General features: G+C 47.6%; 2 protein-coding genes across 3 annotated transcripts; one reads left to right on the top strand and one right to left on the bottom strand.

The window, feature by feature from the left end:
• Positions 1-1,585: 1,585 nt before the first annotated feature.
• On the top strand, positions 1,586-15,616 carry LOC120950289 (protein Skeletor, isoforms B/C). 2 transcript variants are annotated; one of them, XM_040368202.2, is made up of 8 exons: positions 1,586-2,255; positions 8,484-8,639; positions 8,810-9,157; positions 9,391-9,650; positions 11,755-11,854; positions 11,943-12,635; positions 12,703-12,896; positions 12,967-15,616. In XM_040368202.2, the coding sequence occupies exons 1-8, from the start codon at positions 2,174-2,176 to the stop codon at positions 15,268-15,270; spliced, it is 4,137 nt and encodes a 1,378-aa protein (XP_040224136.2). In that variant the 5' UTR covers positions 1,586-2,173; the 3' UTR covers positions 15,271-15,616. The 2 variants fall into 2 exon arrangements, with proteins under 2 accessions (XP_040224136.2, XP_040224137.2); XM_040368203.2 differs by lacking the exons at positions 11,755-11,854; positions 11,943-12,635; positions 12,703-12,896; positions 12,967-15,616 and adding an exon at positions 10,204-10,587 and having other exon boundaries at positions 1,587-2,255.
• An 88-nt stretch (positions 15,617-15,704) lies between these two features.
• LOC120950290 (putative ankyrin repeat protein RF_0580) lies at positions 15,705-16,685 on the bottom strand. The gene has a single exon (XM_040368204.2). It carries the CDS (start codon positions 16,640-16,642, stop codon positions 15,731-15,733), a length of 912 nt encoding a protein of 303 aa, XP_040224138.2. The 5' UTR covers positions 16,643-16,685; the 3' UTR covers positions 15,705-15,730.
• Between the last annotated feature and the right edge of the window lie 10,418 nt (positions 16,686-27,103).

Raw genomic sequence — 27,103 nt, 5'->3', positions numbered from 1 at the left:
CTACTGCCGGGGTAGACAATTTATCGTCTTTTAACAGAACTCGTAAAACTTACCGTGCAATCAAATGGACGGCGGAAAAGTTACGCTGACATGGAAACGGTGGAACGGTATGCAAAACGAGAATAAATTATACAGCGTGGTGCAAGATTGCACCTAGCAGAAGCGGCCCCGAATGGACACTTTGCAGCCCGGGCCCGGGCCAACGAGATGAGTCTTGTTGCAGTGCCTAACAACCTACCGCGCCCCACCAGGGAAGCTGCCAGCAAAACAAAGAACTTTTCCAGACCGTCAAATTAACGGCAACGAACCTCTCAAGACGTCAGGTGCAGCGAAGATTTGATTTGCATTGAATGGTGGTGCAAGGTTCTTGAGCAGACGAATGCTCCAACTCAAATGCGGCTTGCACCGTGAAGTTGGCAAGCGTCAGCCGGTGGGCTAGAGGCATTAGGGCATCGCTTTTACGGGGCGTCATCGCGCGAATTGGCAACCTGCACGATGCGCTCGAACGGTCGTGAATTCCGGCCGACGGGTAACGGTTGCCAGCAGCGCAATAGAAAAGAAAAGAAAAAGGTTACATTATCGTCGGCGCCCTATCACGATTCGTCTGGGGCTAGTAGAACGCCTAGAACGTACTCCGTTCTCCGTTTCAGAAACTCCAGTTCAAGTGAATGGGAAGCGGACGTACCAGCTATTGGCCGGATAGGTTGCAAGCCCCATGGTTCACGGTCGTTACACTAGCCTCCCTAACCATTTGCTCGGGCCGTGACATTTAAGGGTAAGGAGAGGAAACGGACTACGCGTTATATTATCGTTAGATATGGGTGGAAGACGTGTAATATGTGTCCCTCCACCGAACAGAACTCCCGCGTAGATACCTTAATCCCTCATCGCATGATCCGACTAGCAGACACGCGCACACGATGCAAATAGATGAACGGAATGGAAATTAATTAATTTTCTAGCGAATTCAAAACCACTTTGAACCGCTTCAAGGCTACCAGTGGGCCAGTTCCCTGTTGTTTCCTCTTCATTTTTTGTGCTGCTATGATTGTGTTCACACGGATGATGTTTGGGTTAGATCGTTGGGTTGGCCATAGGAATCGACTTTGTTTACCGGAAGGAGCTCTGTTTCGAGCGAGGATCTTGTTATTACGGGCAGGCTTTTCTGCCTGCTCATTGTTGATCGTACTTGGGTTTGATTGGAATTGCACTTTTTGTTCAACTTTTGGGGAAGTACAGCGAAGGTCTTCCTGTTGCGATGTAGGCCACGAGCGAGGATTACCAGTCAATTTTGGAGGGACTTTAAATGTTGGTTTGCAGTTTCGCAGTGTGATCTTGGAGGATTGATCTTAAAGAGTGCTTTTGATCACAGTAGGCCTACTCTCTTGCGTACGACCATATGACGTACCCAGCCAGTAATAAGATCCAGCTTCAACAGCTCAACAATGGAGCAAACACCAATGGAAAAGCACTGCAAGTCGCGAGAATGCTTCCAGCCTCTCAGCGCAACATCACGACGAGAGCGTCAAAGTTATCCGAATCCGAACGACTCCACGCGAACGCGATCCATACTTATGCTCGTGCCCCATCGCGGCGGGCTTCATTTGGGCTTGGACCATTGCCCAGAGAACAGTTGGCTTTGGCTTCACTGGACCCCGTATTCCCGTGCTGGAGGTGATCTTGCACCAGAAGATCACAGTGGAAGTAGTGTAAGCAAGTGTGTGTGTGTGCAGGTGAATGTGTGCGCGTTTGTGTGTCCAGAGAAAAGAAACGGGACTCTTGCTCCCACAAGGGAAGCCCAAGCTGTGTTGGGCTTTGAGGTTGCTCACGCAGAAAGTGAAGTAGTGCAGCAAAACAAAACGATCGCTAGGGAACGCTAGCGAGCGACGGGGAAACTAAAACGAACGGGACTTGGGTGTGTGTTTTTTTTTGCTAGAAAACCCTGGAAGTTGAAATCAAAGTCGATACGACACAAAAAAAGGAAGACCAGTTCGGAACCGATTAAAAGTGAACCTTTCGGAAGAGACGTATTAAAAGTGAACTGTTCCCCCAATCTGAAGGACCTTTTGGTGTTTAAAGTGTGTATTGTGATCTAACCAGCCAAGACTGGCTTAAGACGTGTCGTATCATCCTACAGCGGAATAACCGTTAGCAGTAGCACCAGGTGGAGAAAATGTTGCTAACGAGCGGCAGTACCAGCAGCGTCCGGCAGCGATCGAGAGTGATCGTTTCCGTCGCTAGCATGATTTTGATCTGTAAGTCATTTGTGCTATCTTAGGCTTATGTCTGTAAACTTCTTCTACCGCGTCTGTTAGTGGCTGTGTATGCTTTTTGTGTAAGATCGCATTAGTTGGCTTCAAATTATCTGTACTTTGAACATCAAACAAAAATCCAACCAGCACAGAAACGGATCGTCTGATGACGATCATTATTGACGCGTGCAAGGCGCTGAGATTTGGGTCAATTGTGGACCAGGTATGCGCTTGTTCCGCTTTACACTCGCACAACCCGTCGTCCCAGGTTGAAGAATGTGTGCCACGATGCTATGATGAATTCAGGCTTCCATTTCACCCAGACGCTACTATCATTGCACCCAGCACGTTGGATTGTCGGGCAAGGCATCTCCACTCTCGATCCACCGTCAGGAGGGAGCTACAAAAAGCAAAAGCTTCGCAATAGCTGAGCGTTAGAAGCAGCAAGATTGCGGGGAACTGTAATACAGCCCCTTGATCTTACACGTCTTACAGATCTTGACGTGATGAAGAGTCATGCCCCTTATTTTTGTGTCCATTCATCCTAGCGGGCCTCCCGTGCCATCCCCATTCCGGTTGGGCCAGATTTGTTGCTCCCCTGCTGACCGTACCAGTACCAGGGTGGCTGAAAATTATCGTGTGCCGGTTCCCCAGTTCCATCGGATGGAATCCGTGCGCAGTGATACCCGTCCCGAGTGGCCGGGCCGGGCCGACATCATAATTAATAATGGCGCTGCGTATTGAGCGTGAATAAAAATTCACAATTTTCGAATGGCAAGACCCAAATATATGGCTAGTTTGATAGTAGTTCCCCCCACCCCTCGCCACATAATGTGCCTGGTTCGATTTGTTTTTCTCCGCGGGTTGGCCGTGTTGGCCAACTTTCGGTTCCTGCTGCGCTCACCTCGGCAGTTGTGCAGTTTTTCTTAAGTATGGGTCGGGGAGGGGAGCTGGCGGCGGCAACTATATTGCCTTCTCCTCCCTCTCTTCCTTCTCTTCCTCTTCGTCTTGGATGATTGCTTCCCCGTGTCCCGTGTTGGCTTTCACGATTTCACTCTTCCCGACCGTTCCTTCAACCGATCGCGGAAAAGCGGAAGGCGAAAGACGGGAGTGGGGCTGATCTCGGTCAGCGTTGATCATCTTGCCGGTCTCGATTTTGCCCGTGCCTCTTGCGCGATACTTGCTGCTATCAATTTGGCCGACGGTTGGAAAAGTGGCGGTCCACGGAAAAGTGTCCGCTACTGTTGACGGGACGGTGCCGTACAACAAAGTAAGCAAGAAGAAAACAAAGCACCCGAAAAAGCGCACCCGTCCGGCCCGTCCGGAGTCGCGCTTCCCGTTGAGTCACTTGGCCGTGAAATGGATTTGAATAATTATGCTCGCTACATACGGTTGGGCTCGTAAAGACACATACACTAAACATACCCACATACACAAACACACCATACAGGCGCACAAAGGCACAGGTTTGGTGGGCACAGCAAGTGAGCGTCGAGCGCTTGGAAAAGGGAAATTTTGACCCAAATATTTCGGTGCTGGCTTCGTGTGAGCTTTTCGAGCGAGATGTCTGCTTTTTTATATACATTTTTTTGCAATTAATAACAGCCGCTTCGCTGTGGCGTATCCGTCTGCTTTTGGCTGGAACGGAACTGGAGCGTTACTGGAGTGTTTGCGCTTGTTTGGAATTAAATGACGACAATTTTTTTTGGAGCACCCCCAAGATGAGGCTTATTTTTGGATGGTTCGGTTCAATTTTGCTCAGTTGAAATCATATCACTACAAGGTGCGAGCTCCTATCTGGCGGGGAGAGGGCTTTTCTCTTTTGAGGCGGAGAAACGAAGCAAATGGACTGCAATCAGGAGACACTGTGCTACATTTATTGCTGGAATGAATTAGTGTGATCAGTGCGAAAAGCGAAATGAATACATCGAGCAAGTCTTTGAAGAAGGGGTAGAAGTTCAGGTTGCATTGCCATTACTGTAGCGCAAACGTTCGTTCAATGGTGTAAATATTAAAAAGTAACAAAATACGTCTGGATTTGGGGTTGAGAAAAGGACCAATAGTAAGGAGATGTCGAGGTAGTCGTATGTAGACTATGCATCGTGTATAGCTGTAATTGAAGAGTCGATAGCTAGAATATAACATGTGCTAGGTCAAATGTTTTTGAGAATACACGTATAAGTTTTATCACTATAAGCATCTACACGTTAGATACATTCAATTTCAGGTGGCTGGAAATGTTAATGAATGGAAATAAGATAGAAATTATAAAAAATCTGTTACTGTGAACACCATGAGAACATCAAAATGGGTGTATCTCAAGCGGGTCTTTGGTATGTAGTTAATACGATACTAACAGTGTTTTTTTAAACACAATTTATTGTTGAAAATCTCAAATTAAATGATGTATAAGTAAGGTTCTTAATCATCCCAACAAAAAAAAAAAAGGAAAATGGAATATCAATCTATTAAAACAAACTGAGAAGCTACAACAAACAAACGTCAGCAAAGTGGACCACAAGCTAGCGAAATAACAAGAACAACTCGCTAAGAGAAACACACCACCGACACCGCCGAAACCCGTCAAGCAACTCCAACAACCGGGGAAGCACGGCAACGCCAGCTCCGATGTCCAGCTGTGTGCAAAACCTTTCGATTGGTGGTGTAGATCGATTGTTGCATCTTCAACCGGCGGGCGCACACACGGTTTCGCGGGCTCACGGTTGCAACGGGAACCGACGAAAGGCTGGGTGGGGTGGGCACACACCGTGTGTGAGGCACCGCTATTTATCAAAGGTTAAAACGATTATGCAAATGTTGTTCCCCTCCCCATCGGTGGCAGGGGCAGGGGGTGTGATCGCTGATTTTTTTTTGTTTTGTTCGTGTGTTTGTGATGGTGCTTTGCGTCTGCACTGTATATCTTCTCTGCTTCACACGGTTAATTTCTTAACACGATCAACGCCTAATCCCATCTGAATGCGGCCAGCGAGCGCACGGTCGCGTGCGCAAGGCATACGAAGATGATCTTGCGATCGGGCTGCGATCTCGCTCGCGCGGGAAGGTGAGCGATGGGATGGGAGGGCCGCTTGGTTTGCGCGTAGAATTGCCAGCCTGTTTCATTCGAGCGGTTCAACGGTCGGTGGGAAAAAACGGAAAAAGGCCAGCGGCCTTTTTGGGGTCATCGAGTGGCGAGCGCGATATGCAAAGCCGTTTGCGGGCCGAACTTTAGGATTGAGTAACGTTTTTGTTAACGTGGCATTGAGAAAGCATTAAAGCGGGTGCACAATTAAGTTATTAATTGGATGCAGTTAAACCATAGAAACTGATTGTTTGTATTGATTGTTTGTATGAGAAATACATGAAAGAGTGTTTCTTATTTTAATAAACAATTGTTAGTATTTGAGCTCAATTATTATGCAGCAAAGTTGATGGCCCATAGAGCATAGAAATGGTACGAACAGTGTTCTGGTCAATTCAGCCAATCTCCAACGCTTCGTTTGTGTAAAATGTGCTAAAAATTCACCAAAAGAAGTCATAAAAGAAGCGAACAGGACGGGTTGGCTTTAGCCAACTACCATAAATCGATACCTCGAGATTTGTCTTCCGTTGCGAACGTTCGATCCCTTTCGCTTTTCGGTCACAGCGTTGGAAGAGGTTTAATGCTTGTACATTTTTTTGTTTCTTCTTGTTCTGTCTGGTTTCTTCGTCTGAATTTTGTGTCATCTATTCAGTTGTCATGTTTATTCACAAGACGGGGGACAAAAGCACCACCGTTTGTGTGTGAGTGTCGTTTGCAACGCTTAACAAAACCATTGACCGCTTTCCGATGGTGCAAGAAGTGGTAAAAGCATCCCTTTCGCTTTAATCAACCATATTAAAAGGAAGCATCTTTTCCGACGCAATGTCTGGCTGGTGACAGATTGCGCAGATCCCATACCGAGCGGTTTGAGGCTACGATCGTAAAGTTGTACTATTTATTGTACGGTTGAACCATACGGTGGTCTGTCAAGTACGCACAAGGTACTTGGCTGTGATCGTTTACGGCTTGCGGTACATTTGTTAGCCTAGGAAAACTTAATTTGCTTTCTAACTACCGCTCGGTTAGGGTTTAATGATATAGAAAGAAGTTCCTTGCGTAAGGCTAGTTGCCGTTGGACGATATTTCATGTTTGCCTTTCCTGAACCACACTTTATCACGGCGAAATGTGATGCATTAAGCTACATCTAACAATTGATATCACACAGTACAGGGAAAGCACAGGTTCAACCGCACACAGCTCAAACACACTGATTATCACGCTAATAAGCCCGCCAATGTCCTACCGAGGAAAGTGGCTCTTACATCACGTTTTGTTCTGTAAGGGATCCGTTTCAGTAGCGCTAGTCTTGGACGCTCGCTTGGTGCAGCTAACTATATGTTAATTTACCACTGTTCCCGTGCACGCTCGCACCAGTGCCGGTTGCATCCGGCAAAAGAACGAGTCCCCGTCCACCCGGGATCGTTACGCGCCTGAAGTAGGGCGAAGGAGGAGGGTTCATCGATTGCGCAACTTTACGATCATGTCGCAATACAGAAATGGCACAGCGGTTTTGGTGTTGTGTGTTGTGTTTCGTAGCCTTTTTATCTTTATTTTTCCTTTACTGGCACGCTCTTTCCAATCGAGCAAGCTTTCTGAGCGATGAGGTAAGCTTCTACGTCAGTCAGGCTGTCATCAGGCTTTATTTATCTTTTTTGGGATGCTTGTATTTTTCTTCGTACCATCATTGCATACAACTTTTTTTTTAAGATTAAGCAAAAGAATGAATAATTCCGCTGGTCGATTGATTCAATTGATGCCCTTTTTTGGGGATAAAGAGTGCTAATCATTCGCAAAATGTTGGCTTTGGAAGGGCATCTTCGGCTTGGGCAGGGAGATTCAATTGACTTGGAAAACCATCAGCAGCGAGTTGATCGTGCCGGTGCTAGAATACGTTGCCAACACGTCATGTTAAGCACCAGTTCGGGTCGATGGACCCGGCCGAAGCACGCTGTCAAAACTTTCACCCGGACGGAGTTGCGGCATTCCCGTTTGCTCCCAAAATGGAACCGAACATAAAGAATTTGATATGACTGAGGGAGGAAAAATCACTTTTGTTTTCCTTTCGCCATCCCCAACCGAGACCGGTGAGCTCGTCCGGTCCCAGGGCCAGGGTTTCACACGCTAGCCGGGCAAAAAGGTATGTTAATTATACCGAGCACTCTGGTTGTGCGAGGAGAAGGAAAAGGCACCCCGAGCCCAACCATTAGAGCCAATCAATCAAACGACGCCAACAATGACATAGGTGTCGAGATGTATGCTGAACGATCGAGAGTGAAAGACGCTAGAGCGTGTGCGTTTGGGGACCGTAAGTGTCCTCTTATCCTTTGGCAGCCTTGCAGCAGAGGTTGCGCTTTCCAATGCTTTCGCGCCCAGTTGGAAAGACAATCGTTCGACTAACTTCACCTCTGGGTACGGTCGGATTTACGATCGCACACGCTTTACGACACTCTCAACTCTGTCCGCGCCCTTCAATCAAAAGGTGGGGCTTGGGCCAGGGGATCGGGTTGTAGACACGACATCAATCGACAGGCCACAGGCTCGACAAACATTATAAAACCCTCCGGCCCAATTTAACCGTGCCGGGTTAGGCTGGGCTACGGTAGATCGCTGAGAAAGTACTTTCCTTCCGGCGGCAGCGAAAGAATTTCGTCGCTCACACAAACTCATTACAAAGCTTCTTCAAATGTGTGTGTGTGTTGGCTGGGCTGGTGGGGTTCAGGGTGCGGTAGATTAATGGACGAAAAGTCTTTCGTTGTAACAACCCTCCGGCAGTGGTGAGATGAAGCGAGGGAAAATGAAAGGGAAACTCCAATTAATTTAAGACGTTACAAATGTGTTTCATTTTTGCTTTTCTTTGGGAAGTTGCCTGGCTCCCAAACCGGTTCCTGTAGTCGGGTAAAATCGGTGCGGACATTTGCGCGGACATTGAAAAATGGGAAGTCACTGCGAAAAACGTCATGCTTTATACACTCTTCTTTGCGAAATGGATATGCTAATCGGAAGCTTGTTTGGTTTGTTGTGGTTATTCTTTCTCTGTTTCTTGGTCATTTGCCTCGCGATCAGGCAACGAACCATGGCAATAGCCATGTCGATGTGATTAATGGAAATAATTTAAAAAAATATACTATGCTTCGTTTCCTTTTATTTGCAGGTTTCCTCGCGGACCAGACTAGCGCACTGCAGGGATACTATGGTACCAAGATTGGAGATCTTTCTGAGCTGCATCATGGTGTGTCCGGTTCGGTCTATGCGGTGGATGCCAGGACTCTGTTTCTGAAGAACTTCAACTACGACGGTGAAGGTCCCGGTAAGTGACGACGTGTCGTCTCTCTCACAGTTTATAATTTCCAACAGAATGATCATTATCGTTAGGACTGCTTCCCGCTGGTTGGAGCTAGTGGTTACCTAACAAACGTTTATTTTATCTACCAACGCTAAAATGCTACTGCACCTCTGTTAATGTTTCCCACACCACAGCTGCCTACTTCTACGTCGGTAATACGCGAGCCCCTAGCAATAAGGGTGCGCATCGTCTGCGGGATGAGCGGGGCCGGGCCGGCGTGCTGAGGCGGTATCGTAACGAGGACATTACGCTCTCGCTGCCGGAGGGCAAGACGCTGCGCGACATTCGCTGGTTCTCCGTGTGGTGCGATGACTTCTCGGTCAACTTTGGTGATGTGCAGATACGGAACGATCTGGACTTTCCGCGCCCGACCAAGATCGCGGGCCTGAGCGGGGTGCACGATGTCAGCTCGGACAACATCGTGATCGTCGATGCGCAAACGCTGCTCGTACCCAACTTCAGCTACGATGGCGAAGCACCAGGTAGGTGGAATATAGGGAAAGTGGAGGGGAATGTGTCAAACATTCAATTCTTCACTGGGATCATGTAAAACAGGAGAGAAAACTTCGTCCAAGCCGTGGCTTCGTAGGTGGAAACACGCAGTCATTAGTTGAAAAAATAACAACCTCAAGACTCTCATGGTTATGCTAAAAGTAAAGGAGTCATGGCATTTATTTAATCGGACCCTTTTTTAATCTCCTTTCAATTGCTTCAGATGCCAAGTTTTGGGTGGGACGCGGGCCAGCACCGACATCGCAGGGTATTCGCATCCCAGACGAGAATGGCAAGGAGACACCGCTGCGTCGCTACGACAAGAAGACGATCGTTCTGACCCTGCCCGGTGATCTGACCGTGTTCGACATTGGTCACTTTGGTGTGTGGTGCGAGGCATTCACTGTCGACTTTGGGCACGTGCGCATCCCGGACCAGATCAATGTGCCACCGTCGCTGAAGATGCTTGGCATCAGCCCACAGGTAACTAATGGCAACCAGCGACGTAAACCCGGTCGCCCAGCGGTTAGCGGAAGCTCCGGCAGCTCTGGTGGGCTGCTGGACTACGTTGGCTCACTGCTGTTCTAGATGGAGATGGGATCGGTTGTTTTGTTCAGTCTTCATCACTGTCCAACGATGCTTAGGATGGGAGACATAACGAACACGGGCACTCAGGTTGAAGGGTAGGGTGAAACACTCATCTAATGCTGCCACAATGTTTACTCACACTTTCATTGTCTGTGTTACTTACCACACATCCGTGTATCATATCAGGCACCCATAACAACTACTTTAAACAAAAACATTGGATTGGTTTGAAATCAAAACAAACTTTTTTACACACTTTACATGCTCGAATTCATTTTATTTCACGAAAAACTTTATTGCAAACAAACCCTTTTTCACTTACAACATATCATGCACCTTAGGTATCAGTACTGTGAGGTTCGCTTCATTCCGCAGCAGTGATCTACGATCAACCAGCCAAATACTTCTGGTGCTATATATGTATCCCAAACCTTACTTTCGTTTGCAGCGATCGCGTTCGCCGTAAAAAAGGGTCAGTGAGATCAGCGATCGCTGCTCGAGCTCTGGAAAAAGCAGCGATCTACTCGAATGCCTATCTTTAAGTACATAACTATTTAATGTAAACACGTTTTGCTTAAGGACGCAAAACGCAGAAATGGTATTGTTAGTGTTACTGTACTTTCCGTAAACACGTGTGGGAGATCTTGGTGGAAATGATATTTTGTGCAGAAAAATTATGAAAATTTTAAATTATCTCATTAATCTCCCATTGCAAAACAAAGCAAACGAATTTGTAATATTGTTCGAGAGCTATGAAATTGAAGAACATTTGAGAAGAGTCCCGTGACATCCTTTTAGGTTGTAAATAAATATTCCACTACAAAAATGTAAATTGATTGTCTTTTTGTTATTAAAATTACTAACAAATGTAAACTAAATGCGTGATTGTTGAGTATCGTTAATCGCACTATTTTATAACGTATAATTGGACGAAAGTATTCGATTTTTCATCGTAATTGCACTCTACACGGTCGGGTAGTAATTGCTTTACCAGCTGACAACAACAAACAAGCTAATAATAAAGGACAATGTCGTGCATCTAGAAAAAAAACAAGCGAAAAACGTTTGGCTACGCGAATGTGAAGAATGTGCGTACGGTGCCGCGATGTGCGCGAATGGCTGGTAGTTACAAGCCCACTCTCGCCAGCAAAACCCACCAAGCAACGCAAGTTCATTGACATCGGATTGGCGCTAAAAGCTTTCAAGTCGAACCAAGCGGGAAGCCTGTACGCGTTATTTGTCACATGCTTTTATCTCCAGCCGTCACATACAGCCGTAGGTGCCTAGCGGAACTGCCTCGTGAGTAATTAACTAATCCTATTATCGCTAAGTGCTGCCTGGTGGAATGCATCCGTGAGATGCAACAATTGCTGCAATTGATCACGGGCAGTAGCGTCGGCAGCCGCGCCGAGACGTTACGCACCGCGTCACCGCGTTCATCGTTACCTCCAACAACACGGTCGGCGTTGTTAGCAGCAAAATGGAAACGCAAACCGCTTGCATTGTTTCGTGTAAATAATTGTTTCGTACAGTAGTCACCGTGGTTACAGATGTTCGCGCATCGATACTTTTCCGCTTGCCGCTTGTGAAAAGCGTTTGAAATTATATGAGATCAACCGATCGATCGACGTGCTCAATCTGGGCGGAGGCCGAGATGCTTCGTTGGAGTGGCGTGCGTAAGTAGGAAACATCGCTTGGAAACGATCTAACCCAATTGTTGTGCTTCGTGCTTGGTGAGTGTGAGAGAGAGCAGCGAACGCAATTAAGTGATTGTAAATAGGTAGCTTTAGCATTGCTGCTAGCTTGCAGGTTTGCAAGTATATGTAAATAGATGCATATTAATTTGGGAGGTGGGTTTGTTTTGCTACAGCCAATAAAAATTGAAGCACTGGTTCGTGAAGCTGGGATAAAGACTTCAAATTTATTGTTTATAGTGTGGCGAGTTTTCCATTAATTATCAATCATTGTTTGCTACTTTTTTACACGCTCACACCAATAGTCGAAGCTGAACTGTGAAGTCCTGCTCGATGAGTTGGCCTTTGAGGTTCGTTGGGCCGTCGCCGGTGAAAGTGTGGTCGTACAGCTTGTTGCAAAGTTGGGTAGGTATCTGGGATTGACTAGAAAAAATATCTTCAACGGTGTTTATACTAACCTTAATAACTGTTCACTTCTGCAAACTTTTTAAAGATGACGGCGAGTACATGTCGTTCGGCGTTTCACCCAATCCACAGCAGAGCCAGATGGTGGGAGCCGATGTAGCCGTAGTCTGGGTAGATAAGGCAACGGGCAAGGGCTACGCACAGGACTACTATCTTGATGCTAAATCGCAGTGTTCGGGTGGACGTGGCAGCTGTCCTGATACACGCATTACCGAGAATAGTAACTCAATCCGGCTGCTAAATGCGGCCATGGTAAACGGTTACTCGATCGTCACGTACCAGCGTCCGCTGCGTGCTGCGGACCATCTCGATCTGCCCGTGTTTACCAACGCATCGCAGGCGATCATCTGGGCCGTAGGTCCGTTGAATCAGCGCTACGAGGTGTCGTACCATTCGCACTATCTGAAGGGTAACAAGCTGATTGACTTTGGGCGCCAACCGTTCTGGAACTGTCCGACGCCGGAATCCGACCAGAAGCAGCCAGAACAGCCACAAAAGCTGTCCTCGGGCGCTGCGCCCAGCTATGGTGGTGGCAATCGACGGGAGGATGTAGCGAACAGTGTGCAGCAGCAGCGGCCACAGGTGCCGGCAACGGCGAGACCGCCAGCGAAACCAGGTGCATGGGACATTCCTCCGATCCAGTGCTACGAACCGGAGGACGGCGTGTTCTACGCTCAGATGGGCCCCACCGGTGGCAAACAAGGATATCCAGCTATTACGGGTAAAAACCTTGCGGGGTTTGCGGGTGTGTGTACGAGCGATATACTAATGCGAATGATCGATTGCAGGCCATGTCGGATGGGGAATTTCGTGGTATATCAATGGTCTTTTGATTCCCGAGATTAACGTGGTTCGTGGTAAGACGTACACATTTGTTGTTGAGGGTGGGCTGGATCCTAACGTACCGGCAAAGTACCATCCTTTCTACATTACGGATGACTCAGTCGGGGGATATGAACATCAATCGGAGGAAGATCGTAAGGTAGGCTAGATCACCATACGCAATCGTTGTTAGTGGATGTCACTCAAGTATTTTTCCATTATTTTCGCAGAACATTCGCATCTTTGCCGGTGTACATCGTAGTCGTAGCGGAAAGCTTGTGCCGACCGGTGTTGGACGCCTCTGCAACTGGACGCCAAATCCGGATGGACCACCGTCGGACGAATATCCTTCGTTTGGTGCGTACCAGCGCAGCCTGTCGCTGAAGTGTGATGTTGGTGAGCCGGGCATCATCACCTGGACGCCGGATGCGGACACCCCGGACACGGTGTACTACCAATGCTTTACCCACCGTTACCTGGGCTGGCGCATCAACGTTCACGACGCGTGCGATGTGGCACAGCCAAGCGAGCTGGACGAGGTGTACGCCGAACCGAATGAGGGCATCTCTGTGGAGGAATCGATCCGACATGAGTCGAAAGTGCTGCCGGCAGATAACTTCCTACAGCAGCATGAAAACTTCCTACAAAAGCACGAGCTGGATTTGATCAAGCACCACAAGATGACGCCGGACACGAAGAAGGAAGAGTCGTTTGACATTAACCTGGAAGAGAACCCCGAGATGACTCGCATCATTGAGGATGGCATTCGGGCGGCGGAAGAGCTGGAAGAGAAGCTGCGTGCAAATCAGACGGTGGAGAGCGTCAATCAAACCATACCGCATCAGCATCACCCGGGCCATCCGGGTTTCGGTCCCGGTCCCGGTCCCCATGGACACCGTCACCCGCCTCCACCCGGATATCATGGTTCGGCAAAACCAATTCTTTCCTCGTCCGGATTACCAGTTTTTCTGCGCCCACCAAACAGCGGTCCAATGTTCCGCCCGGTGAAGCTGCCCGTGCGTCGTCCGATCGGGATCGAGCGTCGCCCGATGCACGGCCCGAGCCGTCCTACGCGGCCATTCGTTATCCCGCAACCATCGATGATCGTGAGCCACTACCAGAAGCCGGTCGCACCGTTGATGCGTCCGTTCGTGGCGAAGGGTAAGATGCCGATCAAGGCGATCGCACCGATCCTGCTGCTGGGTGAACCGACCGAAATTAAACCCTTCCGCAAGGGACCCTCGGTGGAGATGATGGTGGCGAAACCGCCGAAACAGATCTCGGGTGGTGAGCAGCGACCGCCCAGCTCACCGGGTGGTCCACCATTCGCCCTGCCGGACATGCCACCACAATTAACGATGAGCTTGAAGAAGAACGAACCGGTGCCGATCACGTTGCCGATACGGCACACGAAACCGGTGAAGGAATCACTGAAGCCCAACATTAAACCCATCTTCAAGACGCCGTACGATGTGTCGGAATCGAAAATGTCGTACGAAACGCATGCGGCTAATCACGGCTTCGAGCCCAGCTCGGTCGTAGTGGAGAGTGGCTTTAAGCCGATCTACCGCCGCAAGGACGATTACGATCTCGAGTTTGAGGACAACAGGGCACATGGGTTCTTGCGCCGCCAGGACGACGACATCGACGAAGCGATCGAGAGCGATGCGCTGATGATCCACGGGGAGGACGAACCGTCGAAGCAAACGTTCGAGCCGATGTTTATTCCCTCGCCGTTGGATAGTATGGCGATGGCACAGGTGAAACCGTCCGCTGGCCCGGCCCGTGAATCGGCCACGAAGCGCAACGTCGAAATTCTGCCAGACGAAACGGCCGACGTGGTGGGCGAAGGGCAGGACGCGTTGGGCGCTGCAAACGAACGGGTCGATCCGTTCTATCTACCACCGATCGGGTCGGACGGGTCGGTTGTTTCTTTCGATGGCAAAGCCGTGCTGGACATGTCGCTCGTCAACGGACCTACGGCGGTTTCGCACCAGAGCGAACCGCTGCCACCGGTCGGTGGTCCGGGCACAAAGGCGGAACAGCTGCTGCGCGAAACTCCCCAGTTTGGCCCGTTCCGTGGGGAGTATCCGCCGATAGCGGCGTATCTGGCACCGGACACGGCCGCTATCTACGGTACGCGTGGTTCGTCTGCTGTCCAGCCACCGGTGTCGGAGTACGCGAATCCGCTGCTCCCGGGTGGCATCAATGCGCAGGACAGTGCGAGCAGTGAGCATCAGTCCGGAGCGGCCGGTAAACCGATCTCGACCAAGCTTTCGATTGTCAAACCGATGGCAAGCTCACACGAGGATCCGATCCCGTACGAAGAGACAGACTCGGACATGGGACGAGCTCGGAGCAAACGATCGGCCCATCATCATCCGGATCATAAAGGTGACAGCCACGACGATGGTTGGCAACCGATGGCGACGGGCGTTGGTGCTAATGCAGGAAGCAGTTGGTGTACAGTAATGCTGGGACTTGTGTTTGCGGTTGCGCCCACAATTTTGCTACGACGAACGGTGGTGGCGTGAGACGTGTGATCGTCTGTACGAGGGGCAGGACGCGCACGGGATGCAGTATTAGCGGGTAGTTGTGGAGCGGTCGAGGAGCACGGTAGAATTAGCATTTTATTTAAAATAGTGAAACACGCACGTTGATTAGAGCAACAAAAACCACTTCGGTTATAGGTAGAGATGGGGAAAAACGGTTATCTAGCGAGCGTGCAGATGGAAGCGAGTAAGCAGCAGGTTAACTTAAACGAGAAACATCGGATAGATTGCATAAGAAGATCTACATCTGCTTGGGTTGTGCAAGGCAACGCTCACACAGTCTATTTGTTGTGAGTTGTAAATAAAGTTGAAAATTGACAGAAAAATATTCCATTTCATATTATGTTGAGTAGGCCGAAGGTGAAGGGTGGTAAGCGATCGTGTTCATGTGTTATTCCTTTGCTTTGTGTCTTTTGGGCTTTCTATTTTCACTCAAGCTTAATCAGATCTTTAACCTCCTTCTAAGCAAGCGCAGAATCTCCTCCTGTCCCCAGAGCTGTGCGTAGTAGAGCGGTGTCAGCCGTAGCCTGTCCTTCACCTTCAGTCGGCACTTTCGTTCCAGCAGATGGCGCACGATATCGACGCATGTGCGCATGTAGAGCGCCCGGAAGATCAGTGTCCACTGGCAGCGATCGCGTGTCTCCGCACTGACACCCTGGGCCAGCACGTACTTCAGCATGTTCACATCGTTCGCATCGACCGCATAATGTCCCACCGTCATACCGACACAGTTCTGTGCCTGCACGTTGGCACCCCGCTCGATGAGATGACGCACCAGCGTCAGATTGCGCCGGTACACTGCCAGATGCAGGGGCGTTACGCCCGTATCCGGAACGCCCAGATCGATGTTGGCGCCCGCATCGAGCAGCGCATTGATCAGCTCGAGGCTGTTGCTCCGCACGGCCAGATACAGGAACGTTTCACCGTGCACGGGCACGTTGACCAGCTCGGGGCGAGCGTGAAGTAGCCGCTTCACCAAACCGGGCTGACACTTTTTGACCGCCCGGTAAAGGCCCATCGTCGAGGGGATGTTTGGCAGGGTGCACGCTTTGAAGATGGGCGACTGATAGGCGTACTGGAAGTCGGCACCGTCCGACGGTTGATGCAGGATGCTTGCCCGAAACGAGTAGCAGAGGTTCTGCTCGAGGCAGCGCACGGTTAGGGTCGTACCGGCGCCCCAGTACACCGTTTCCCAGCGATCCCGCTTGACGCTGTAGCACTTTTCCACCTTGAACAGATCGTACGGCACAGCGAGCGGGTTCCGGAATGTCCACTGGAAGGTAATCGAGGAGGTGGTTTGCTTCAGCAGTGCAATTTCAAACCAATCGTCGGAGCAAAGTGTTTTCACCGGCATGTTGAACGTGTTGGAATAGGGAGTGTTTGAATTTGTTTGTTTGGTTTCGTTTGTTTGGTCGATAGTTTAATGGGAGTTTGAAAACATGTAACGCCGGCATTCAATCTATTCAAACGCATGCGCATTGTTTGGCGGATGTTGGATAACCGTTAAAATAAGTTTGAAAATATACCCCAAGTGGAGAAGCTTTTGGATTGATGCTAGCGCCATCTCTCGGGTGGTACTTGAAAACGTAAAAAGCTCTTATTATGTTGATGCAAGAGAAAAAAGTGCTTTAATGTGATTTGGAAAAAAGCAATTGAATTAAATCATTACATTGCTTGAAATTGCATTACAGAATACATTTTCCTGTCCCGGATGATGACGTCTCGAACGTCAATAGATAATGGATCAGATAAATGGATCAGATAGATTTGTTTAGATAGACTCAAAAGTTGTATATTTTTTATGTTACTAAAGCTCATGTCATTTTTTTACAAAAAAAAATCATAAAAATATCATTTTTGGCTTAAATATTGGACATTGGAAATATTGGGGAATTTATTTCCATATAACGTTTGTATGAAAAAAAAGACAAAAATTGTGCATTTTTCATGGGTAAATCTTCTCCCGCAATAACGAACAGTCAATTACACTTTCCCACGAGTTTGTGTTCGGCATTTTTTGGACGTTGAATAAGCCTGTTCCGGTATCTATAACATCTTGGCACAATTAAATAACATTATGAGCATCGAAAGAAAGCTCGATTCCGAATGGCCGACGACCGGCCGCGAGTGGAGGTTCCAAAGGAAGCTGAAATAAAGGGATCGAGGGACAAGTGGCGTTAGCTTGGCCGGGAGTTCTCTGGGAAACATGAACAAACATATCAAGAAGACCAAAATGATGTCGTAAAACTGGAATTGATAATTGGAATTGATAAAAATCGAAAGAGGATCTTAAAACATGTCTACACGAAGTCATAGGCGTGTCTGCCATGGCGAAAATTCCTAATAACTGACGACAGGCAGCTCGCAAGGTCGTAGATTTATTTTTGCAAATAAGCTTAAATAATTACCATTCAAAGGTTGTTCATGGAAGGAAATTATCTCGCTTAGTTTTTTTTTCTACTGCCAGCCGTTTTTTTTCTCTAAATGCCTACGTTAATTAATTCGTAAATGTAAAAAGTGTCCCTCGTTGCTTTCTACGTTGATCTTTAATTTCTTTCATATCGCAGCTCCACATTTCTCAGTACCAAGATTGAAATTTCTCTTGAAGTCTGTTGCGTAAATAGCCAAAACTGAGCCAAAACATGCCAACTCCCGGGCACGGGTTCAGCACGTCCATAAACAAACTTTCGATATCGGCGTACAACCTAGCTGGGGCGGGTTACATTTGGTACACTTTGTTCAATGATTTATCGCCCGCGCAGTGAAACCCCGTCCCGTACTGAGCAATCCCTCCAACGGAGGAGGCAGCAAATGGAGTGTAAATTATATACACCACATCCTTCAATCAATATTCTTTCGCTTGATGTAACCCGTCCGACATTGCCATCGCTGCACGAAAGGGAGGAACGGCAAACTGTCAAGTGGATCGAGTCGCTCGTCATTACTCCGTTCGCATTGGTCGATCAGTTTCCAGTGCCCGAGAGTGGGGCGTAGGATTTTCTTTTTCCCCTCTTCTCGCTTCATATTAATATTTTTGTTTAAGCGCTCCGGTAACGTTTCCTACCGGTTACGGCTGACCGACACCCATCGACCGGGGAAGAAAAATAATAAAAAAAGGATTGATTTCCGAAGGGTTAGTTGCGGATGGTCGATATGCATGAAGGAGTTTTTTTTCTGCTAGGGAGAGTTAGCGTGCTCACTCTTCCTAGGGCGATCCAGAAATATTCCTCTTTGGGTGTTTTTTTTTCCTGTACTGTTTACTCCGATCCTCATGCAGAACGTTCTTCATGCTCGGGGGCATGGATAGGTTTTCCTAACAGGAAAAAATAGTTCTAATCAATCTTCATTAACATTGCTCGGGTTAAAGGATATGGGGGAACGCAAAGTAGATAAGAAACTGAAAGAGAGGGAAAGCGTTCAAGCTGCAGCGGTGTCGGTAATTATTTACCACCCACATCCCGCTGCTGCTCCCGCATTCCATATAGTTCTCCACGACTCATTACATGTCTGATGGAACAGCTGTAATTGAAATGTATATTTATCAGCAGCGGAGCGGTGCGATAACTCAATTAAGAGTCCCAAACATCTCACATCCACGTGTCCAGTGTGCCCCAATTTCCGGTGGTAGAATTAAATCGTTCTCCCCCCAAACGCCATGCCAGCTGGCAGTTGTCTTGTGTTTGATCCTTCCAAACACAAGCACTCAGAGGAGCGTCACCCTGTCACATCGCTTCAGCGCCACGCACCGAGGGGAGAAAAGTTAAAACTGTGTGTGGAGGGAAAACTTCTGTTGATGCTGCTGCTGCTGCTGCAGTTGAACGATAAATTTCCGCTTTATGAATGCTTCACTTCCGGCCTGTTTGTTCCGTCCGATAGGCCGTACTGTGTTGCGTGTGTGCCATTAGTTGGGTGGATGGGTACCGGAAACAAGCGGCTTGTGCGGCTTGGACGAAGCAATATTCGATCGAACGTTGGGCGAAACCATTGCCGTCTCTTGACCCTCGTCACTCACGCAGCGTCCGGCGAGATGGGGATCGGACCAATCGCACCGGCCAGCGACCCGGATCGTGACAATGATGTCGGTTACCGATGGTTTCACTTCATTCTTTCGGCTGTCTTGTTTTCTTCCGGAGTTTAAATGATATGCTGATTGGAGATGGAGCCGGTTCGGACAGCTGCAACAACGCAACTGCACACGAACCGGAACCGTTTGTTCGGTCGGAATCGAACAAAACGCAGCAAGGAAGTTTGCTGTGGACATTTGAGGCAAAAACAATTGATGTACGAACATACTACAATGTTAACCGTTGCCGTTGAAACAAGAGCACAGTTATGGAGCATCGTTTGAGCTTGCGATCTTGCGGCATGTCTCTGGGCGGGTGTGTCTCGGTAACCCCGAGCGCAATAAACAGCATTTATTTATTGCAAGGATTCACAGTTATTTCCATTCCAATTATGTCCGAAGACAACCGTGCCGGGGACAGTGCTTCCTAGCTGTAATGAATTTTCTATTTTCGAAGGAAAGGGCAGAACCGTCGGGCAGGGGTGCGGCAAAGTTCATAAAACAATCCTAACTTTAAAGATGATATTTTACAGCACCACATGTCTCCCAGCCTTCGGGAGCCCAAATCACGCAAACCCTCCCAGTGGGAATCTTTCCACCAGTCTATCGCTTTGGTGTTTTCTTTGTTTCCTGGGTCACCCCGCCGTCTCTTGGCTCTCTTTTGCTCGCACCCCGTTCGTCTCTCGCAGTGCCGTAAAGTGGCTCGATATGAAAGCGTTCAACTCTCGGTTCACCAGTATCGGGAAATGATTTACGGCCCCACAACAGGGCTGACAGCTTAAATTTAGTGGAAAATAGAGAAAATTTTATTCCTATCCCCCACCGCGCTGTGTATCTCTCCCCTTCAGCCTCCCAGCCAGTCGGCAGATCGGCTTCGATTGTTCGGTCGGCACACGCTCGGCCAAAGCAGACCGGTTCCGGTGAACAAGCTTTCAAATTAAACATGTCCCCAGCTTTCAGGAAAGCTCTCCCCTGGCCTCTTGCCGGCAATGGCATCCACCACGTACAGGGTGGGAGGATACCGATAAGATACAAACCATCTCCTCGCCTTACTGGAACGACTTATGGTGTTGGAGGATCCTTTTTTGAAATTGATTTTGTCCTCGCTGGCTCTCTCTCTCTCTCTTCCCAAAAGACAACATTTACCATTGCGTCTCCATACCGTACCGCGTTATGAGGCAGGAGAAACGGTCGCTTTCCTCACTGTCCGGAGGCCAAAGGAGCAACGGCTACTACGAAACCGGTCATTTTATGGGTGGGCTTTAACTTCGCCGGACTCTCCATCCACCGTAGCGAACCGGTCCCGGCCGATAAGTACCGGGAAAGTGTAGCATTAAATTTCGTATTTCAGACCTCTCTTGCCATCCCTTTCTCCCCTTTTCGTCCTTCATCTCACCCCCCACAACCGTTCAAACGTTGGCTAGGGAAGGAGCAAGGGATGCTGGCATCGGAAATATGGCATTAAACTAGAATGTGTTTATGCCACGGGGTCGAAGCTTTCCAGACCAGAGCGGAGCGGAGGGTGTTGTTTCGTACCATCCCCTCTGATCCTCCCCCCCCCCCCCCCTGTTCCGTTACGTTCTCAAGGGGGTAGGGCGTGAGAAAACGGGGAGCCGGCGGGTACGGGAATGTCATCGTAATTCCATTGAAATCCTGAGTGCAAAGTTTCGCGCCTCCGCGTACCTGTCCGGTCGGTAGATGACCATCGGACCCGGTGTCCGTTTTGGGTTTGGCAGATTCCAACGCTTGATAGCGTTGTTTTTGTGTGAGTGTTGTGTTTTGTTGTGTGCTGTTAGTGAAGTGTGCCTGAAAAAGGAAGAAAACAAACAACTACACAAACACAATTTTTCTACTTTCGCGATACAACCCAATTGAAATATGAGGAGGAGAAGGGAGGAGGAGAAGAGTGAAAGGGATGAATGGATGTTTCCTGGGAGGTTTATGTTGCATTAAACTCTTTTTTCGTTATTTCACCTTACGTGGCTGTAGGATGCTTTCCCACCGTTTTTTTTATCTGGGTTCCTCTTTTACCGATGAAAACTTTACGAGTCGCTTTAGGTAAGGTGTGTCCTTGATGTTGTTGTTGTCCGCAGCGTAATGGTTGCCAATATAAAGGGGGGGGTTTATTTATGCGTCAACGTTAAGGTAAGGATACTAATACTTCATTCCTTTAGCTGCCCTTGCTCATTTCGATCATTCATTAGAAGCGTCTTAGTAGTGGCGGTATGAAATGTGGTCTTGTCATGCACTCAGACGGTTTATAAGTAAAATTCCATACGCCTCTGATAGCTTCATACACCCTGGTAGATATTGAGAAAAACAAACGAATATAATTTTTTTATGATCGCACCCGTCGAAGGTTTAAAAACAGAATGACTTTTTCAAAACTTAATTTAATGAAAACAATATCACAAGTGTTGTACAGCACGTTTACCTGAAAGGCAACTTTGCACTATCAATTTCTTTTTAATCATATTATACCCACCAAGCGTCCCACCGTCCTATGGGGCTAGTGACTCCAAATCAAATTTAATCCAGCATGTTTACCTTTTCTTAACTCAACCTTGAACGCTTTCCCTCCATTTCTTCTGACGCTATCGTATCGATTGACGGTCTTTCTCATACGAAAAAGGGGCTACCGGTTAGGAGAGCTCTGACCTGGCTCTGACCAAAGGAGCGTAACAGCCACACTAGACACTAGACTGGCAACACATGGCATCCCGAACGTACGTTGTTCATGCATATAAAATACAGCACGTTTAGGTGAAAGCTTGGGAACACCCACAACGGTGGTGGCTTCCGGTCCTCATTGCCTCATAGTAAAAGGAACGTGTCTCTAAAAATATGTTTTTGAAAATGTTTTCATTTTTCCCTGCAAACCCGCGTGTCTCGTCGCCCCAGCCCCCTATATGGGTTATCATTCGCTTTTGAAGTTAGTGATTAGATTGTGACCTTCAATATCTGAACCAGTATGTGCGTGTGTCGCTCGCTTCATTTTTGCTCATACTATATGAATTCATTCGATCAGGGTGGTAGCATAATTTTTGGTCATAATCTGAAAAGATACAGCATTTTCATCCCCAAACGAGATGGAAAATGGAGCTTTTGTGCGCTTTGATGCTCATGAAATGATCGAAGCATAAAAAAAGGTTCATTCGGAAGGGAGATAGTAAAAGGAAGAAAGCACATCGAAAGCCAGCAGAGCTATAAAGAGGGTGAAAAAATGATGTGACTAGTGTGTGTGTGTGGGGGGGGGGGATTGAATAAATTGGGATTAATTAATTAAAACAGTCTGCAAACGGCACTCCAAAGGTGGTGGAGCACGTGTGTTATAATAATATATGCAGCTTTATGCGATGAATTGGCTGCTTATCGTATCGATGGGCTTTTATTAATGATTATGGTTTTATTTATTTCTAAGATTAGTTTGGATTGGCATTAAGCAGATTATAAGTCATGTGGGGGTATACATTTTCACATTTCTACAGTCACCGAGACACAATACTTTGGCAGAAATGGCACTGTCTCTACTCATTAAGTAAACAAAGCAAAGTTAATTGCATTTTTTTTAAACTTTAATGCCATACAACAAGAAAAATGTTGCTAATAACATTGAATTATACCATTAAAAAATTAGAGATAATTTTTGAAAAGAAATTGTGGTTGAATTCCACGCATAATTTATGAAATAAGCGCATTCTTCGCTTTAATCCGCATTTACAGTTTCTCCCAGGGGCGGTCTCGTGGTACAGTCGTCAACTCGAACTACTCAATAACATGCCCGTCATGGGTTCAAGCCCAGAATGGACCGTTCCCCTCGTAGCAAGGATTGACTATCCGACTGCGTGCGTGGTAATGAATAAAGTCTCGAAAGCCTGTATAGGCCGGCATGTCCGCGTAGGACGTTACGCCAAATAGAAGAAGTTTCTCCCAGAGAAAAATCTTACAACAAGTATGTTTTGTCCATTCCATTTGCCAGCTTTTAAATATGCCCTTTTTGACTACGGTTGAAAAGAATGTTAGCTCCATTTGTAGATGACTGCGACATGGCGCTAACTCGGAAACACCCTGTCAGGAACAAAACCACCATCTCGACACACACATACAATATCAGTGCACGCATTTCAGCGTTCAACACTTGTAATGTGACGTTTGGGCGCCATACGCATCACACGCTCGGCATGGTGCACGATCAGCACATCCCACCCGAACCCATCAAAAGCGGAAAAGGATCAAAGGCGAAAGCGATGCGGTAGCACTTTCGAGTATTTCGCCTGCTGGTGGTACTAAACCCTTGCCACACACCCGTCCCCTCTTTCGCCGGGCCGGCCCGGTTTGACTAGACTGTTTCCGGGCTGCAGAAAAGGGACTGTTGCACATTCCACCACGGAACTTTCCACTAGTCCCTCTCCCCGATTTCGCGGAAGTCAACCGTACGATCGGGTTGAGTTCCGAAACAGAAAGAAACCAGACCACGTCTTGTGCTTTGCGGGTGCGCTAGTCACAAAGGATGTCGTGGCGGGAGCTTTGTTATTTCCACTTATTTACATACTATCCCGCCGTGGCGAGGGTCCCCATTTAAGTGGAGATGAGAAAGCAGCGAGGATGACGGTGGAAGTTGGGTGCGCATTGCAGCAATGGGGACTGCAGAAAGGGTTGTTGGTGGCTGTGGCAGTTTGGCAGGAAAAACTGTCAACCCGCATTTCTGTGCTATGAAGAGGCGGCAAGTTGATTGGTTGGAACAAGGGCAGGGTAGGTGTGTGGTGTGCGGGCTGACGCCCGTCAGCTAGGGCAATAAACTAGGGAAACCGTGGTAGGATGGGTCTAGGTCGGGTGGATCAAGCATTGTGTGGGGAGGGAAATAATATTAAGAAAAATGCCGCACCCAAAGATTCGCGTTTTGGGTTCGGTGGTGTAGCCGGTGGAGGCCGGAATGGAGAAGGAACTCAAACCTTAGAACCCTTTTTGTTTGGTGGAATGAAAACATAGGCAATGACATTTTGGGGGAAACAAAAACTGGAAATAGCATCAGCATCGGGACGTGAATATTTGCTCTCCTTGCATTCGAACAGACGGCACCGTAGAAAGATGGATAGATGGAGTAAGAATGATTGTTCATTTTAGGTTATATTTCAGAGCTGGCCGACAATCAGTCAGGCAAAATGGAAAATGGCTAAAGGATATGATTGTTTTTGGGCTGAGAAAAGAAACATTCAAAGACAACTTCAATTCTTTGCTTTTTATGCTTCTTGATGCTTCTGGTGTATGTGTCCTTATTATTTCTAATAATTATCCTTTTTCCTTTTTTTCATTCTAAATAAATATCTACCTAATCTTACCGAATCAAGCCTAGGTACATTAATGTTCCCCTGCATTGGAGATGGTTTTAGATAGCTTTGATGGGCTCTCGTCGAAAGAAGCACTTATGCGAAGGCGAACAAAAGTGTCAGTAAATGTATAATATATTTTGATGAGCGTGATCCGTTAACTGGGCGTAACTCGAAACGAAAGTATAAATGTGAGAGGGCTATAAGAAATGGGAATGAGAATAAAAGAGGGGAATAGAGAGAAATAAGAACATCAATAAACCTTCATGGCAGGTGTATCCTTCCAGTATCAATAATTTGAACTATCAATTGAAAGGGTCGTCAAGTAAGCTTGAATGCTCTATTTTGTTTGTTGGTAAAACGGCACATTGAGTTTTATATTCTGACATTATGGTAAGAAGTTCTATTAACTTCTGATATTCTTGAAATACTCAAACAAATAATAGTATACAGGCAGATTTGGAGATTGAAAATCATGCTTTAAAATCAATCCAGAATGCTACCATCAGTTTTGTAGTTGTTCTGCTTTAAAGTAACGATCGGATGCTTTATCTCGGTTGAGTCTTTTCAACCTCCCGCTGAGACACACTCGGGTGAGGTGGGGCGTTGGGCGGCTGGATGATTTTCAGTTCCTTAATGACCCCATGGGGAGTGTTGTAAAGACCGCGGCTTTCGGCTGCTGCTGCTGCTACTGCTGCTAGTGTGCAGAGGGGCAAAACCATCGAGTCGAGAGATTTTGTCAATCATTTGTCAATCAACAATCAGCGTGGAACCCGAGTGCTCGAGCTCCAAGCGAGCTCCACGCTCGATAGGAAATGAGCAAAACCGGTGAGTGCGCGTTGAGCGGCACGGAAGCTTACAAGGGAACAAGGGAACACGAACGCGGTGTCATTTTATATCTGTTCTACAAGCCGTAAAGTGGGGGCCTGGTATGGTGGTTTGATGAAAAACACTCCACTCCACAGTAGCAGCGGAAACAGCAGCACGATGACATGCATTTGAGGCGAGTGGCGAGTGACACAAATCAATTTTCTATCCCTTCGACAACGAACCAAAAAAAAAAAAATTAAAAAAAAACAAAAACGCCAAGATAAAATAGAAACTGGCAGCAAAGTGAGAGCTGTTAGCGCATGTCCGCCGTACCCGCCCCATTCGCCCCATCACTGAGAACGATCGCAGGTGGTGAGCTGTGGACAGTAAATTAAAAGTTTACTCCCTGCGCCGGTCGACAGATGTGAAACTTTAATCGAAACAGGCAACGGGATGAGGCGGCCGGTGCTTTATTTTTTTGTGCCAGTGTGCATTTTCCTGCCGTCGATCCTGGCGATGGGGCGATTTATCTATTCCATCCCGAGCAGCGCAAAAGGATTCATATTTAATGAACCAATCAAATATTATAATAGCCTATGACATCGAGCCGCCTGGTCGCGTTTGGCTGCAATGTCACAGCGGCTTAGATGGTGTGATATCGAGCAAGACAAACAAAAAAAGCCATCGCCCGGCACGGGCAAAAAGGGGATTAATTTTGCCCGTGACGGTAACCGGGCACCGGTACTGCACGACTTTGACAGGAAGAATCTGCAAGCGGTGAGGCTCCCCGGGCGGGGAGGAAAATCCGGTCGGGAGGAGTGTTTCTGTCCTACCATCCCTGCCGCTTTGTCACTGTTCGATGTCATGTCGTTGTTTCCCGGTTCCGATCGAATGGACCGATCCGACCGGAAGCCGGACACGAGATGCTATTTATAAAGCCATTTATGCAAAAGCCCTGCCTCTTATCGGTTCGGATCTGAGTGACTACGAGGAGGCTGGAAGGGAAGGATTTACTTTGCCTCTTCCTCCTGACACTAAATCTTTTGCGCTGTGTCGGCCTGTGTGGGGTTTTGTTTTCCACGGGGAAGGGACGCGAGAGAGAGAGAGATGAAATACTTTCGCACGTTCTTAACTTCCTGGCGCCGTTGCTCCGTTGTCCGAATCGCGTAGCATCGCGATTGTGCTCGTAACACCGTTGAATTATTCAGCGAAAAAGTGAGAAGTGGGAAAATGTGGCCGCACACCGACAGGTAGGGATCATTAATTATTGTGGTTTCGAAGCGATTTTAAGGGCACGGTTGAATGTTTAAACGCAAGCATCGATCGAGCGGTGACCTTCGTATCGGGCGGGAATGAGGGTTGGTAGCCGTATTGGTGGTGGTAGATGTGTTTGAAGGAATATGCTCATTAATTAATTTTGGAAAATTGTGCCCGATTTGCGATTTTGTTTTTAACATCTATCAATGTGGGCAGTGATGAGTGGTGGATAATGATACAATTGTTTTCATGCTGACAAGGTTGCGAAATGGACGAGCTAAAATTAAACATCCATAAGAAAATGCCCGTTTATTTAAAATAATATTTCGTATATTTTGAAGCAAAATTTCGCAAATAT

The sequence above is a fragment of the Anopheles coluzzii genome, chromosome 2 (assembly GCF_943734685.1).
Source record: "Anopheles coluzzii chromosome 2, AcolN3, whole genome shotgun sequence".
NCBI lineage: Eukaryota > Metazoa > Arthropoda > Insecta > Diptera > Culicidae > Anopheles > Anopheles coluzzii.
The sequence above is the reverse complement of the archived record's forward strand: the minus strand, read 5'-3'. Positions and strand labels throughout refer to the sequence as shown.